Consider the following 17918-nt stretch of genomic DNA (forward strand, 5'->3'; position numbering starts at 1 on the left):
ATCTCAGTCAGCACCTAGATTTGGACTCATTGGAAGCTAGACCTTCAGGGAGCAGCTTTCAAAACAAAGTATAAATATACACAGTCTTGTGGGACCATAAGCACAAGCCCTGCTGGCCTCCAGAGCCAGGAAGGGATCAAGGGGTAACATTCCCTGGGTGGCAGTCACAATAACCAGGGCATGCATACTCAATTGCGTCAGCCGTGTCCAACTATTTTGGGACCCCAAAGACTGTAGCACACCAGACTCCTCTGTCCATGGAATTCTCCAGGCAAGAATACTGGAGTGGATTGCCATGCCCTCCTCCAGGGGATCTTCCTGACCCAGGGATCAAACCCGAGGCTCCTGAGTCTTCTGCGTTTTGGGTAGATTCTTTATCCACGGAGTCACCAAGGAAGCCCAATATCCAGGGCACCAGATGTAAAAACTGGGGCCCCGGACACTCACAAGAGCTCCTCTGCAAGAGACACTGAAGCTCTGGAGTATGGCCGAGGGACAGCTTGAAGATAGTGCCCACCCCCCAGTGTCTCAGGAAAGGTTTACAGTCAGCCCTTAGATGTGCACTTAATTAGAAGCCTCCTGTTTCACACCAAGACTGAGCTCCTGGGTCTGCTCCCTCTCACTGTGCCCAGGGAGTGGTAACTGTTTATAAGAACACTTTCTCCACTGGTTGTGGTCCATATCCTACTCCTCTGCTGTAAAAGGGCACCCGTGTGCTGGGGCTGACCAGCTTTCAAATCAGCAAATGAGTTCCTTTGACATGAAGTCTGGGCACTTTTTTAAAGGATGCTTCTGTGCTGAGCCCTAGAGTGGGTGAATCTGCATGCAGGCTCTTTAAGAGAGGTTCCTCAGTTCACCATAACCTCTAGGATCTCGTGAGCATGAGCTAAACAGTCTTCAAAGCCAAACGCTTTTGGGACTCATCTCTCAGGGGCCAGTCATGAAAGTTGGGGTGTTCAATGCAGAGTATAGCTCTTTGTCTCCTCAGAGAGAAGCGCAAGGTTTTGAGTGCACTCCCAAATAGGAGTCATCACACCAGCATTTCATGGAGAGATTGTGTCTCAGTCTTTCCTATCCACTTTGATGTGGTTTTCCTCTTGTCTGCCCAATGTGAAGGGGTCACTCCACCAGTTTTTAATTCCCCACCCTCCTCCCCCCACCCAGAGGGAATTGTTCCATTCGTAGTTGTAGATTCAGTGTGTCTGTGGGAGGACATAGTTCACGATATTTGTGTGTTGATGTCTTGAAGCAGAACCTCCCGGAAACTAAACGTGTTTGCACATGCTTAGTCACTCAGCCATGTCTGACTGTTTGTGAGCCTTAGGGACTGTAGCCCTCCAGGCTCCTCTGTCCATGGGATTCTCTAGGCAAGAACACTGGAGTGGGTTGCCATGCCCTGCTCCAGGGGATCTTCTCAATTCAAGGATTGATCTTGGATCTCCTGCACTGCAGGCAGATTAGAGTGATGTAGGTTCTTGCTCAGTTTTACTTCTTATTAGCTGTGGCCTTGGGAAAAGTACTAAACTTTCAGGCCTGCACTTTGCTGATGCGCAAAATGGGAACAACAATAATGTCTTCATAATTCTTGCAAGGAGTCAAAGATATGGTATTTATATTTAAGTCACTTAGCCCCAAATTTGACAAATAGAGGTTCTAGATAAATCATGATAATTACTTAAGAAAACCAGACACTTTCAAATATTTTTAAGTAATAGGTGTAAATCATAAGGGCTTCCCTGGTGGCTAAATGGTAAAGAAACTGCCTGCCAATTCAAGAGGTTCAAATTCTATCACTGGGACAGGAAATCCCCTAGAAGAGGAAATGACAACCTGCTCCAGTATTCTTGCTGGGAGAATCCTATGGACAGAGGAGTCTAGTGGGCTGCAGCATATGATATACTGGATTTCTGAGGATCTTTACAGGAAATATTTTATTAGCCCAATTTGATATAAAAATATGTTTAGAAAAGGTACAGTTGCATGGGGAAGACACACTAGAGTAAATGTTTTTCTTAGATTTTCTCACTAAAAGCTCACTACGATTCTTTAAGATATGGTTCGTGTTCTCATTTTATAGAAGAATGCAATGAAGGCCCAGAGAGATAAGCAATGCTCCCAAGGTCACTCAGCAGACAAGGAGCAGGGCTGGATTTGAACCTAGGGTGCTCTAGCTTCAAAGTCTGCTCTCTCAACCTCTCATCCCTCATGGCTTCTTTTAATGAATCTTTTGACAAAAATTGATAGGTAGTACTTTCAAACAAAGGCACTTCAGGTTTTACTGAGATTCGAGTTTGACTTTATTTGGGGAACTGTCTTCCTTCTCAAGACTATGTCTGTCTGTCTCTGTCTCTCTCCCTTTTAGAGTCGAAATGTTATTTCATCACTAAATAAAATATACTAATAACAAGTAAGGAGAGGAATTGAACATATTTAATGAGAAGACTTTTACAAGATGATTTGTATTTGATAGATCGTTATGTTATTCCATTACAAAATAAACATATTGTTAAGAACATAAAGAGACAGACCACACAGAGTTAATAAACAATTTTTAAATGATGGCCTGTGTTCAGAAGATGCACTTTAGGTCTCGTTGCAACATGCAAGGAGTGACCCTGATGTGAAGGGCAGGGATTTGAAGGGGTTTGGAGGGTCCATTCCCTTCCTCTGCAGCCAGGCCTCCCTGCTAAAACCTGCACTTCTCTGCTGTGTGCACTCATTCCCAGACCCTTGCGTAGCCTTGGCCCTAGCTCAAACCTTGTGCTCTGTGACAACCTAGAGGGATGGGATGGGGTGGGAGGTGGGAGGGGACATATGTATACCTATGGCTGATTCATGTTGATGTATGGCAGAAACCAACATAATATTGTAAAGCAAATATACTTCAATTAAAACAAAATTGTTTAAAGAATGCTTTCTGTCTTAGGACTGCATGGGAGCATTTGTCATGGTGCTTTCACTATTGCTTTTGCTTTTACTAAGTTTTCTGACTTAAGAGGCTTTCCTTTGCTTGATCTTCCTGCCTTTCACCTCCCCAAAGTGACTTTTTATTAATAGCTGTGCAATCCTGATTGCTTTCGCCCTTTTGATGCAGTTCTTTGATCCTCCGAGTCTAAAACACAAAATTACCTCTTAGCGGCAGCATTCTTGAGCCAGGGGATTTGCTCTTCCTGATATTTCCTCTAAATTCCACTCTTAACACACTTGTTCCTTCCCCCACAGGCCTCTACTTCCTTCCAGGTGGCAAATACTTTGCATTGCCACCTTCTGGTTATGGTGGTTTAGTCTCTAAGTGAAGTGAAGTCGCTCAGTCGTGTCTGACTCTTTGCAACCCCATGGACTGTAGCCCACCAGGGTCCTCCATCCATGGAGGTCCTCCATCCATTTTCTAGGCGAGGGTACTGGAGTGGGTTGCCATTTCCTTCTCCAGGGGATCTTCCCGACCTGGGGAGCGAACCCGGGTCTCCCACATTGCAGGCAGATGCTTTACCATCTGAGCCACCAGGGAATCATTTCACTAAACCTCCTAGCAAAGCAAGGTTCCCCCAAAGTACTATTAATTAAATGAACAAGAGTCTAGACTTTTCTCTTTTTCTTCAAGGCCCCTGATGAGATCTGTGGTGTACTTTCCTGACTAAGGACTACGTCTCTAAGTCATGTCTAATTCTTTGTTACCCCATGGACTGCAGCTTGCCAGATCCCTCTGTCCATGGGATTTTCCAGGCAAGAATACTGGAGTGTGTTGCCATTTCCTTCTCCAGGGGATCTTCCCCATTCAGGGATTGAACCTGGGTCTCCTGTGTTGCTGGCAGATTCTTTACCAAGTGAACCACCAGGGAGGTGCTCTTATTAAACTGCCTCCTTTTAATGTGGTTCTGAGTGTGAGGGAATGACTGAGATCCTTTCCTGCTCCTGCTGACCCCCACCAGAGATTGGCCTGCCAGAGTACATCCCATCTTGGGGCTTGTAGGAGCTGGACTGTCCAGAAATCCTTCACTGGAACCTACTCTCTCGCCTCATCAGGGAGGGGATTGAAGAGTCTACAGGAAAGCAAATGTTATGATGTAGTAACCCCAGCTTCTCCTTTTCCCCATACCCCTTCTACCTGGGAAAGATAGGTTTCCAGCTGGTTCCCACCAAGAGAAGACAGAAGACCATAACAGAAAGCCTGTGAAGTTTGACAGTAACTCTGGAACATGGAATAAAACCCCACCTTTCATATCCAAGGCTCTGTAGGTCTAAAGGTCCCTTGAGAAGCAGGAATGGGTGTATGCCAAGATATTCTCAACTCCTTGTTGAGAATGCCAAGGTCAGCCTGGGGAAGACCATCAGCAAAGCAAGAGGCACAGTGAGGGGTGCAACCCACGCCACTGCTGGGGGCTCAGGGGAGAGCCAGCAACCCTTCCCACAGAGTCCCAACTCTTTTAAGGAAGGAACTGCCTAGGGTGTGAAAGCTCACCATCAACAGGAAACCTGGAGCAGCCTTGGTGCTTAGCACTCAGAAGGTGGGAGAGGTGACACCAGGAGGGGAGGGGAGGAGGAAGGAGGGGAGACAGAGAAAGTGAAAGATGAGAGGGAAGGGAAGGGAGCTGGCTGCACAGCTGTAGGGAAGATATAATGCATGTAGAGGGGAGGTGTTCAAACTGTCATGAGAGTTAAGAATTTAATAACCAGATTAGACAAGAGTCACTGAACTGGAGTCAATTCTCCGATGGGACTCAAATTCCATTATTGGGTAAGATTAAGTTTTCTCTCCCTCATCCCCCTCCACTGAGTGGAAATGGGGTTCAGAGTTATTAGAAGAGATAAAACCATTCTGTTTGCACCTCACTGAGCTGAGACTCCTCTATCATGCCAGCTACACATAAAATCCCAGATTCTCGGAGCTACTAGGCTCTTAGGCACGGAGATTCTTTTTTTTTCTTTGCCTGCTCCTCTCTCTGGCACCTGCCCCTCTCTCTCTACAGATTGGAGAAGATGAAAACTAAAAAAGACCAGGGAGGTTTCTTAACTTCATTTCAGCATACAAATTAATCACTTTAATTTTTCACACAGCCAAACTTCCTTTCCAGTGCTTTTTCAGTTAAGAGGACGTTATCTTAATGAGAAAATTCCTAGCAATAAAGCAACCTATGTTTGAAAACTAACATCTTGTGGAATGAGGCTGACATACAGCTTACATAAAACGATTTGGTAGCCTGATTCATTATTCCCTAAGTAAGTGTGACACACAGCTCCTTAGCAGGGGGCCTGACTGGTTGAGAAGCCACATCTGAACTTTACCTTGAGAGGCAGCCCTGTGTGCTCACCCAGAGGCAAGCTTTTTACTGGTAACCAAGGTTAATGTAGCTTTATAGGGGTGCGTATTCATATTTGCTTTTATCCAGCAGGATATTATATATCTGCATCATTTCTGTTTCAATTCCTACATTCAGCAATGGCTTACTTTTTTCAAAGTTGTACACCTCAATGCTCCCCTCTTCAAGGTGACTTCTTTCCTAAAAGATTCCTCTTTGGGCTTTTTGCAAATGATCAGTGTTCCTGACCAAGAACAGACATGTTCAGATTCTCCAGATACATGCTTTTCTGAGTGGTAAGCTCTGTGTGTGTGTGTGTGTGTGTGTGTGTGTGTGTGTGTGTGTGTGTGTGAGAGAGAGAGAGAGAGAGACAGAGAGAGAGAGACAGAGAGAGAGAGACAGAGAGAGAGGGAGAGAAGGAGAGAGAGAGAGGGAAGGAGGGAGGGAAGGTGAGGGAGAGGGGGAGAGAGAGAGAAAGACTATATACACTCACGGTAAGGCTCATAACTTATGCCCAAAGAAAAAATCTGAAAGGGAAAGGATCACAGAGTACAAACACAAACAGTTTAAAATTGCTTCTAAAGTGACTGTTTGGAGAAGGAAATGGCAACCCACTATTCTTGCTTACAGAGTCCCATGGACAGAGCAGCCTGGCAGGCTACAGTCCATGGGGTCACAAGAGTCGGACATGATTTAGTGACTAAACCAACCAGCCAACCAAAGCAACTCTGATGGGTCCTTTCTTAATGAAGTTTTCAGTTCAGTTCAGTCGCTCAGTCATGTCCCACTCTTTGCGACCCCATGAATCGCAGCACGCCAGGCCTCCCTGTCCATCACCAACTCCCGGAGTTCACTCAGACTCACATCCATCGAGTCTGTGATGCCATCCAGTCATATCATCCTCTGTCGTCCCCTTTTCCTCCTGCCCCCAATCCCAGAGTGGACTGGTTGAATCTCTTTGCAGTCCAAGGAACTCTCAAGAGTCTTCTCCAACACCACAGTTCAAAAGCATCAATCCTTCGACGCTCATTTAGAAGGTTGTTATTTTGTTCTAGAATACAGCCTGTCTGTCTTTGGATCTCATTAGTTTTATTTTTGTTAATACTGAGGTGTATATAGCAGTATGTTTATGCTTTAGTCATTTGCAGTGGGAGAAGGAGAATCTCGTTAACCAATATTAAGAGAGAGTAAGAAAGGAAAGGACAAGAAGTGAGAAAGAAAAGGAAAGGATTTTTTTCTCAAAATAACTGGACAAGAGCTGGACTGGAAACAGAAGGAAGCGGGTGGAAAGAGTGTGCATGTGTGTGTGTAAAAGACATGGTCTAAGGTGGAAAAAATCAAGTTACTAAGAAGAAAGGCAGTGAAAAATACTAGTGAGATTTGAAGAATGTTACTTTGCCTGAAAGGGAAAAACCAAGAAACAAAGTGATGATCATCAAATACTTCCCTACGTTATCCATCAATGGTACTGTGTGCTCAAAACAGCTTTGTTGCTACTTACAACTGGGAAGAAATACTGTGTAATATATAAATATAATTGTGAATAAATGTGTGATTCTTATACCCATGAACTCCAGAATAGTTCAGAGATTAATAGAGTAAGAACTGTAAAAACACAAAAATTTTAATGTGAACTTTAAAATAACTTACATTTTCACCTTTGAGTCCAAGGGCTGTAGATTGAGGTGACACTTTTGAATGTTATTCTCCACATCCATGGCCAGTTGGTGACTACAAACAGAAATAATGCCTCAATATAAATGAATCCATAAAGCTGTCATTTACATCAATAAAAGTGCCAAATTGACACTGTAATTGACATATGTAATTGACAACGCAAGTACATATACACTTTTGTTCATTTTATTAATACAGTCCTAAAAATTCTTATTGATGGATAGTAGATAAATAACCATACCATAGAAAGAAAATGTGGTTTTGCCTTTTAAGATTGCTTTTCTTTTTATTTCTACCACTTAACTCAACATTCATATCTAAGTCATGTAAATCATTTACTTTACACAAAGACAAAGGCAGAATATTAAACTATTTCAGAGGAATAAAAGCCATGAGTAGAATGTTACAAATCCCATGATATTGACTAACTAGTAAGTTATAGAGAGAGTCTCATTCATTCCCAATGGTGTCACCACCACTGAACCTTTTCTCCTTTCATTCTGTAAGCTTTTTCAGGGCTCCCACTATGAACAAAGCATCAGTCAGCCCTGGATAAAGATGGAGGAACTGTGAATATATGCCATTGCTCCTATGAACCTAAGACAACAACTGGGTGCTACAATGGTCAAGGAAGACTATAGAAGCTATGCTGGGTCTTGAAGAATGGACAGGGATTACTAAGTTAACATGTAAAGGTAATACCTATGAGGAAGATCCTAAAAGATGATGCTGTTAAAGTGTTGCACTCAACAGGCCAGCAAATTTGGAAAACTCAGCAGTGGCCACAGGACTGGAAAAGGTCAGTTTTCATTCCAATCCCAAAGAAAGGCAATGCCAAAGAATGCTCAAACTACCAAACAATTGTACTCATCTCACACGCTAGCAAAGTGATGCTGAAAATTCTCCAAGTGAGGCTTCAACAGTACATGAATGGAGAACATCCAAATGTTCAAATTGGATTTAGAAAAAGCAGAGGAATAAGAGATCAAATTGCCAACATTCACTGGGTCATAGAAAAGGCAAGAAAATAAAAAAAATTTACTTTGCTTCATTGACCACACTAAAGCCTTTGCTATGTGGATCATAACAAACTGTGGAAAATTCTTCAAGAGATGGGAATACCAGACCACCTTATCTGCCTCGTGAGAAATCTGTATGCAGGTCAAGAAGCAACAGTTACAAGTGGACATGGTTCCAATCAGGAAAGGAGCAACTCAAGGCTGTATTATTGTCAACCTGCTTATTTAACTTATATGCAGAGCACATCATGCAAAATGCTGGGCTGGATAAAACACACACTGGAATCAAGATTGCTGGGAGAAACACCAATAACCTCAGATACACAGATTACACCAACCTTATGGCAGAAAGTGAAGAGGAACTAAAGAACCTCTCAATGAAAGTGAAAGAGAATGAAAAAGCTGGCTTAAAACTCAACATTCAAAAAACTAAGATCATGGCATCTGGTCCCATCCCTTCATGGCAGATAGATGGGGACACAATGGAAACAGTGACAGACTTTATTTTGTTAGATTCCAAAATCACTGCAGATAGTGACTGCAGCCATGAAATTAAAAGATGCTAGCTCCTTGGAATAAAAGCTATGACAAACATAGACAGCATATTAAAAAGCAGAGACATTACTTTACTGATGAAGTTTGTATAGTCAAAGCTATGGTTTTTCCCGTAGTTATGTATGGATGTGAGAGTTAGACCATAAAGAAAGTTGAGTGTCAAAGAATCAATGCTTTTGAACTGTGATGTTGGAGAAGACTCTTGAGAGTCCCTTGAACTGCAAAGAGATCCAACCAGGAAATCCTAAAGGAAATCAATGCTGAATATTCATTGGAAGGACTGATGCTAAAGTTGAAGCTCCAATACTTTGGCCACCTGATGCGAAGAACTGACTCATTGGAAAAGACTCTGATGCTGGGAAAGACTGAAGGCAGGAGGAGAAGGGAATGACAGAGGATGAGATGGTTGGGTGGCATCACCAACTCAATGGACATGAGTTTGAGCAAGCGCTGGGAATTGGCGAAGAACAGGGAACCCTGGCGTGCTGCAGCCCATGGGGTCACAAATAGACACAACTGAGCAACTGAACTCAGCTGATGAGGAAGATATTAAAATAAAGGAGTAAAATCCAAAGAAAACAAAAACACTAATTTAAAAAGATACTGCTGCACATGCCCCAATGTTCATGACAGCATTATTTACAATAGCCAAGATAGGGAAGTAACCGAAGTATCCACCAAAAGATGAATGAATAAAGGAGATGTGGTATAGACATACCATGAAATACTATTCTGCTATAAAAAGAATGACATTTGTCCTTTGCAGCAACATGGATGGACCTGGAGGGTATTATGCTTAATGAATAAGTCAGACAAAGACATACTGTATGTTATCACTTAGATGCTGAATCTAAAACATAAAACACATGAGTGGATATAACAAAGCAGAAGCAGAGTATTACAAGGTACAAACTACTCTTAATATGTATGAAGTAAATAAGCTACAAGAATATATTGTACAGCAAGAGGAATATAGACAATATTTTATAATGACTTTCAGTTCAGTTCAGTCGCTCAGTCATGTCCCACTCTTTGCAACCCATGAATCGCAGCATGCCAGGCCTCCCTGTCCGACACCAACTCCCGGAGTTCACTCAGACTCACGTCCATCGAGTCAGTGATGCCATCCAGCCATCTCATCCTCTGTCGTCCCCTTCTCCTCCTGCCCCCAATCCCTCCGAGTATCAAAGTCTTTTCCAATGAGTCAACTCTTTGCATGAGGTGGCCAAAGTACTGGAGTTTCAGCTTTAGCATCATTCCTTCCAAAAAAATCCCACAGCTGATCTCCTTCAGAATGGACTGGTTGGATCGCCTTGCAGTCCAAGGGATCCTCAAGAGTCTTCTCCAACACCACAGTTCAAAAGCATCAATTCTTCGGTGCTTATACTTCTTCACAGTCCAACTCTCACATCCATACATGACTACTAGAAAAACCATAGCCTTGACTAGACAGACCTTAGTCGGCAAAGTAATGTCTCTGCTTTTGAATATGCTATCTAGGTTGGTCCTAACTTTTCTTCCAAAGAGTAAGCATCTTTTAAATTCATGGCTGCAGTCACCATCTGCAGTGATTTTGGAGCCCAAAAAAATAAAGTCTGACACTGTTTCCACTGATTCCCCATCTATTTCCCATGAAGTGATGGGACCGGATGCTATAATCTATAGAATTGTAAATCATTATGTTGCATACCTTAAATTAATATAATATTGTGAATTAACTAAGTATCAATTAAAAAATTAGGTCATTGATTTCAGAAACACAACCTAGGCAGGCCCAGGCAGGACTAAATCCCACTGAGGTCCCATTCTGAAAGTGTGAGAAAAGGGAGAGGAGGGCAGGAAGCTATTTACCTGGCCTGGCCACTCAGGTAAGTGGATCTGGGATGCAGTTATTGGTTGGACCCAGTTAGATCCAGTATCTTCCTACACCACCTAAAGGATCTTGTTCACCTGTGACTTTATTGGGACAGCAAAATGATTCATTGAAAGTGACTCTACTGACATTATTGGGACCTCTGATGGCAATTCATTTCCATGACTGTGAGCATCAAACTAAACAAATGAATGTATTCTTTCATTGAAATGATTTGAAATGCCATTGTTAAATGATTATAAAAGTGACCTATGTTCTTTGGAAAAAAGAGTAGAAGTGAAATGTTCAGGCTATTTTTGAACAACAAAAAATATTGTGGAAGGGGACAATACAAGTGGGAATATAAAAGGAAATAAGTTTGTATAAGCAGAAAACTAATAGTCACTGGTCACACAATGTGTACAAAACACTGTTGTGACATTTTGCATCTCATTTAGTTCTCCCAGTGGCCTCTATTAGTCAAGCATTATTTTCCATAGCATAGAGGTGAGAAATCTGAAGCTCAGAGAGGTTATGTGCAAGTCAACAGAAATCACATTAAAACTCAAGTCTCACCACTACAAAGTACCATTTGGAAGATTTTAATATCAGACTTTACTAAACTTCTACTGACTGTGGTTACCATAAAATATTTGACAACTAATCATATGGTAATGGGTGTATGTGTATGTGCCTGTGTGTTTAAAACTGAAATGAAAGTTTCAGGAATTATGAATTCTCCAACTACATAAAATATACTCTGATATTTTTAAATTATATTTCAGATTTTTTAAAAGGCCAATGGTGACCAACAAATCAGTTTAACAAATCATCAGTGGATTGTGATCTACAGTTTGAAAAATGTTGCTACAGGGAAACAAAGAACTTGAAGCAGGAAAATGAGATGAATGGGATGTTTTAGAATGGCTTGTGGTGGGAGTGAGCAAGGAGAATGAAGGCAATCATTTAGTTGAGTATTCAAATTGGCCAGATAATAAAGACCAGGATTATAGTCACAGTAAAGAAGAGAAAAGGATAAGAAAAAAAATTGTGCTAGAGACATCATTAGAATAACGAATGTATTTTCTCCTCTCGAGAAAGGAATACCCAAGTGATGGGGAAAACATGGTAGATTAGATATGGCCACTGCATGCTGCCAACAGCCCAGCATAGTGCTGTGGTTGCTCAAGTGGGATGCTCAGGGGCAAAGGAAAAAAACACCCTTGTCTGGTCTGTGCCACTGGTATTCAGGGTCCATTATTAACTTTATTTGCTCATTTAAAGATATAATAAATGTCTCCTCTGTGCCACGAATGATGCAAAACGTGGGGACACAATGATGAAAAGCTTAGACATGGCTACTGTTCTTACAGTTTAGGAGATATATATTGAAAAAGTAACTAAAAATGTGACAGCTGTTATTAAAGGGCACCACAGAGACCTAAGCCAGTGGTGGTAGGCATTAAAAGCCTTATTTTTATAATTCTATGGTCTTGTGGGAACAACGGCCCTGTAAAAAGGATACTTTAAAATATTGTATTATTACAATAAGAAATTAACAATTTGGGCAATAAAGATATACATGAAGTATTGTGGGACCTGTTGCTATACACAGCAACCAAAGACAAGGCTCAAGTCCATAATGAGAACATTTTTTATAATATTAGCAAATTTGTTAATGTTTGTTAATTTATGCATCCTCAGGAAGTGATACACTACAAACGCCAATAGGTTTAAACTAGATAACTTTAATTCATTCAATCAATAATTGCCAGTGGGTAATAAAGTGATTGGGGATTCCCAGGTAGCTCATCTGGTAAAGAATCCTCCTGCAATGCAGAATACCCTGGCTCGATTTTTGGGTCAGGAAGTTCCCCTGGAGATGAGATACGCTAGCTGCTCCAGTATTCTTGGACTTTACTGCTGGCTCAGACAGTAAAGAATCCGCCTGCAATGTGGAAGACCTGGGTTCGATCTTTGGGTTGGGAAGATCCCCTGGAGGAGGGCATGGCAATCCACTCCAGTATTCTTGCCTGGAGAATCTCATGGACAGAGAAGCCTGGCGGGCTACAGTCTATGGATGGAGTCACAAAGAGTCAGACACGACTGAGTGACTAAGCACAGCACAATAAAATGATTATATTAGTATGTCAGAAGACTGTGTGACTTGCAATCATGAATTTCCTACTCTCATACCCAGCCTGGTTCAATATTTACAAAAAATAGCACTCAAACTAAGGTCTTAAGTTAATAAATGATTTTCAAAAACAACAGAGTCACAAGCAGCCTTCTTCCTGATTAATGGCCTTAGTAGTTGCTCTTCTCTGTTTAAGGGAATATGCCAAACTTCACTGAGAGAAAGACAGACAGACAGACAGAGAGAAAAATGCACCCAAAGCTCCTGCATATGGTCTCAAGTAGAATAGAGTTGCCTTGGAGAAGGAAATGGCAACCTACTCCAGCGTTCTTGCCTGGAGGATCCCAGGGACAGGGGAGCCTGGTGGGCTGCCATCTATGGGGTCACACAGAGTCAGACATGGCTGAAGTGACTTAGCAGCAGCAGCAGCAGAATAGAGTTGCAGCCTCCCCTCCCTTCCTACCAACTGTCTACCACAAAATCCTGTTGAGCATTCAGAATAAATGTAATGTTCCAAGGGGGAATAACAGATCAACTGCCATGACACCACTATCGCTTAACTTATGGTCATTTCAAGTAGCTGAGATGATTTACATCAGCACCCAAGTCAGCTACAGCCATAATGAAATGCCTAATCTGCTCGCTCAAAGTACCCCAATTTCTCAATCAAATCTGACAGCTTTCAAGGACACAGTGTGGCCCTGAAATGGACCAGAATTCCAGGCAAATGGACAGAGTGGTTAGGACAAGCATGAAAGAGAAGCTTGCCCCACAGGCCTATGTGTTTTGAGAGAAGACTCTGAATCCCATCCCTCGAATTCCTCAATCATGACTGGGGAATACAAGTGTACAAAACAGATTGGCCATTTTCAGAAGCTTTTAGCTTTCTTGGATTTCTAGATAATTCGAGAGAAAAACAGAGTGAGGGCAAGGAGGCAGAAGTCCACATATTGACCACTAGTCTTCGCATATCTTCCTGAGAGATATGCTGGGAAAGATACATGCTGGTGTTAGCCAGGGGTTTGATACAGAGTTGTGGTCAACTAGCAGAAAAAAACTGCTAGAGTTCACTTCCCACATTAAAATCAATAATGACAAAACAGTATAGTCAGATTTAAAAAGTAAACGAGCTGAGCTGAACATCACAGAGAAAGTGTGTCCTCAGAGAATTAAGCTAAATGAGATTATTGAATAACTAAAAAAAAAAAAATTCTAAAATATATGTAGACCACTGGTTCTCAACCCCAGATCCTCATTAGTATCACACCAAGGAAGCTTTCAAAAAATACTGATTCTTGGACCTCAGCCCCAGGGATTCATATTTGACTTGTCTGGGCTGGTATTTCTATTAAACTCCCTGGTGATTCGAAGTGTAGCCAGGATGAAGAACCACTGATTTAATGTCTTTATTATACTAATTAATCTCCATAGAAGAAAAATCTTCTTTCTAGTTTCAGCCAAAAAATCTTCAGTTATTATTGTTTACAAATAAGTAGTGATGATGGTGATGAGGGAGAAGAGGAAAATCAAACTATTTTATTCTTATTTACCCAAATTATTGAGAACCTGCATAACAAAGATAAATCAAATCCATAGATAAGTCAGCATCTTTATTTGATCAAATGAACTGTTCTTCAAGTGGTAGCATGGAGAATTCTTAGAATTGCCATGGGATGGCTATGGACCCCTGAGAGGCTGGCTAATTCAAACAGCCCCCATATGGCTGGGGAAGGAGCTGATACTGAAGGCACCAGGCTATCATGGGTGCCACATTTCATGTGCTCAATAAGACTGTCAAGCCAGCATTCTTAGCTTCATTTTCAAAGATGGGGAAATGGGCTCAGGATGATTAAGTAATTTGTGCAGACTCATAAAGCCAGGAAAAAGCAGAAAGAGGAATCAAATCAAGCTTTTCCAATGTGCAGAAATGTTTTCAACAGCATCTCAGATGGCCATGTGCACTCTTCTTAGGCACTTCCAGTGTCTATTACCTCACTGCCTAACAAAAAAAGTGCTCTCTGTTGAGCAGGTTGAATTTTTACTAAATTCATTCTTTTTTCTGTGTCACCACCTATTGCTCCATATATCCTGCTCATTAATCCTTGTTCTGCTTTCTAAAACAAGAAAAACAATGTAGTCCCTCTTTTATAGGAAAATTTCTTCAAATGTTTAAGTATAGGTATATGTCCCCTCAGAGAAGGCAATGGCAGTCCACTCCAGTACTCATGCCTGGCAAATTCCGTAGACGGAGGAACCTGGTAGGCTGCAGTCTATGGGGTCACTAAGAGTCAGACATGACTGAGCGACTTCACTTTCACTTTTCACTTTCATGCACTGGAGAAGGAAATGGCAACCCACTCCAGTGTTCTTGCCTGGAGAATCCCAGGGACGGGGGAGCCTGGTGGGCTGCCATCTCTGGGGTCGCACAGGGTCAGACACGACTGAAGCAACTTAGCAGCAGCATATGTCCCCTCCAAGATCTCTTTTCTCCAAGCTACACATCCTCAACTCTTTGCAGTAGTTTTACATGGTCCCAGAACCCTCACAGTTTTAACCCTTTGATGCCCTATGTTTTTTAAATGTGGTACCCAGAGAAAAATGTGGTGACCCCCACATGGACCTGGCCATGGGACTCCCTGTGAAGACAAAAGGAGAACGGAGCAGCAGAGGATGAGACAGTTAGGTATCAATAGCATCATTGACCCAACGGACATGAATTTGAGCAAAATCCAGGATATAGTGGAGGACAGAGGAGCCTGGTGTGCTATAGTCCATGAGTCCATGAGGTTGCAGAGTCAGACAGGATTTAGTGACTGAATAACAACAATGACATGGGACTTACTGGTTACCAGCATGGGCTCTGGAGGCACTGAACCCGACTTTCATTCTCATCCTCACCACTCTCAGCTGAGTGTCCTTAGACAAGTGCTGAAAGTTCCCTGGGTCTCTTTTCTTATGGGTAAAATGGAAATAATAATATCAAAAGGTCATCATCAGAGTTTGCTGAGGAAACATCCGTAAGCATCCACTCGTACCAAGTACACTGTAAATGCTCAATTAATGATAGCTCATTTTTTTCTTCTTTTATCTTGATAGTATATACCTACTACTCAGACTATTATGGTGATATTTCTGGAAGCCATATAAAATCATGGTCTTTAATGTCAGATAAAACCTCTAAGCATTCACTGACACAGAAGTCAGAATATGTCTTTTACAAGCTCTAATTGTACAATTTTCTTTAAAATCTAAATAAAAGACTGTATTTTTAATCTCTGTTCAATTTCTTCTCTTTCATTCTGCTTTTAATTCCAGCTCAGTTTTGTGCCACTCTGCAGTATTATTTTGAATGGTCATTCTATCAGTCTCAGTGTTACCCTTGTGTTTTTACAAATTTTATGACTTCCTTCTCTACACATCCCTGATTAAAAGCCAAAGATAGAGTAGGGTTAAGTTTCAAGCCCTCAGACGTACCATCAGATACATCTCCAGGAATCATGTCACTCTGTTAATCAGTACAGTCTGCGTACTGTAGCTCAAGTAGCCATAAGTCTGTTTGACTGTGTCTCAAATGAGCCACATTTCTGGGTCCTGATCAAATAATATCCTAATTTTTGCCTTGTGAATAGTTTTTTTTTTTAATGCCAGCATTTCAACTTTAGTATTTTTACTTACTTTTCAAGTAAATACTTTCCATCATTAACTTGTTTCAAGGGGTTCTGCAATCTTTTCAATTCTTCCTGTAAAAAAGAAAAAAAAAAAGTCTTACAAGTGGACTCCATGAACTTATGGGTAATATTTCAGGAACATTGCTACCAAAATTGATATAATCACTGTTATGAGTTCTGGACTTTGCAATGGATGAGTGTTTCACATACAATTTTATCCTTGATCAGATTAAAATGCAGTTCTTCCACTTACATTGTATGATATTTTTTTAACAGCTAAAGATAATGCCTCCTGTTATTTTTCCAGAGTGGCAATATGTTTATACAGATCCACCCACACACCTCCCAAATTTACTCTTATCAACAGTATTGTGTTTACTGGTTGCTGGGCGAGGGGCTCTAAGGAAGGTGGAATGGGTTTGGCCATTTAGCAAACACCATCTCTTGTCTCTTGGTAACTCTTGATTACCTCAGCCCCAGTGCTCAGACACACACACACACACAAGCAAACACATGCACACACTCCTTCCCTGAATTTCAGGCATCCAGTCTCAGTAATCCCATTCCCTCAGCCACAGCGATTGCTTCAGGGATGAGACAGAAGTCAGCCCAGGTTCCTGGTGAGACTGCCTGTCTCCAGACTTGTTTTCAGTCACAGCAGGATTTAAGGAAGGCCCACAGAGAGCTACAGTTCATAGGATCACAAAGAGCCAGACATGACTGAGGAGAATTAGCACGTAGGCATGCACAGAAGTCTGGACCTGGGAAGACCACAGTTCCTTGAGATCAACCTGCTTGTCTCATCACCACAAATGGCTGAAATGCCAAGAGTAAGCCCCAATATGCACTAACTACTCATTCACCTCTGAAAGACCATCAAGACTAGTCCCAACATGTTTCCAACCCATCAGCCATCTGAGTCTCCTCAGTTACCCATTTTCTTTCTTTCTTTTTTATTTATTTTTTTGTTGTTGTTGTTTCTCTAGCTTTATTTTTTTTTCTTTTTACTTTATTTTACTCTACAATGCTGTATTGGTTTTGCCATACATTGACATGAATCCACCACGGATGTACATGCGTTCCCAAATATGAACCCCCCTCCCACCTCCCCTCCCCATAACATCTCTCTGGGTCATCCCCATGCACCAGCCCCAAGCATCCTGTATCCTGCATCGGACATAAATTGGCAATTCATTTCCTACATGATAGTATACATGTTTCAATGCCATTCTCCCAGATCATCTCACCCTCTCCCTCTCCCTCAGAGTCCAAAAGTCTGCTCTACACATCTGTGTCTCTTTTGCTGTCTCACATACAGGGTCATCATTACCATCTTTCTAAATTTCATATATATGTGTTAGTATACTGTATTGGTGTTTTTCTTTCTGGCTTACTTCACTCTGTATAATCGGCTCCAGTTTCATCCATCTCATTAGAACTGATTCAAATGTATTCTTTTTAATAGCTGAGTAATACTCCATTGTGTATATGTACCACAGCTTTCTTATCCATTCATCTGCTGATGGACATCTAGGTTGTTTCCAAGTCCTGGCTATTATAAACAGTGCTGCAATGAACATTGGGGTACATGTGTCTCTTTCTATTCTGGTTTCCTCAGTGTGTATGCCCAGAAGCGGGATTGCTGGATCATAAGGCAGTTCTGTTTGCAACTTTTTAAGGAATCTCCACACTGTTCTCCATAGTGGCTGTACT

The 17918-nt window shown here is 41.7% G+C and overlaps 1 protein-coding gene across 1 annotated transcript in view; it reads right to left on the reverse strand.

Moving 5' to 3' along the window:
- The window catches only part of IQCJ (IQ motif containing J), a 217107-nt gene that overhangs the window by 10677 nt on the left and 188512 nt on the right, over positions 1-17918 (reverse strand). The window contains exons 2-3 of the mRNA XM_027963890.3: positions 16213-16277; positions 6948-7028 (exon numbers count right to left, since the gene is read on the reverse strand). Coding sequence (XP_027819691.3) covers positions 6948-7028; positions 16213-16277 — 146 coding nt within the window. The remainder of the gene's footprint in view (positions 1-6947; positions 7029-16212; positions 16278-17918) is intronic.

Source organism: Ovis aries, chromosome 1, assembly GCF_016772045.2.
Source record: "Ovis aries strain OAR_USU_Benz2616 breed Rambouillet chromosome 1, ARS-UI_Ramb_v3.0, whole genome shotgun sequence".
Taxonomy (NCBI): Eukaryota; Metazoa; Chordata; class Mammalia; order Artiodactyla; family Bovidae; genus Ovis; species Ovis aries.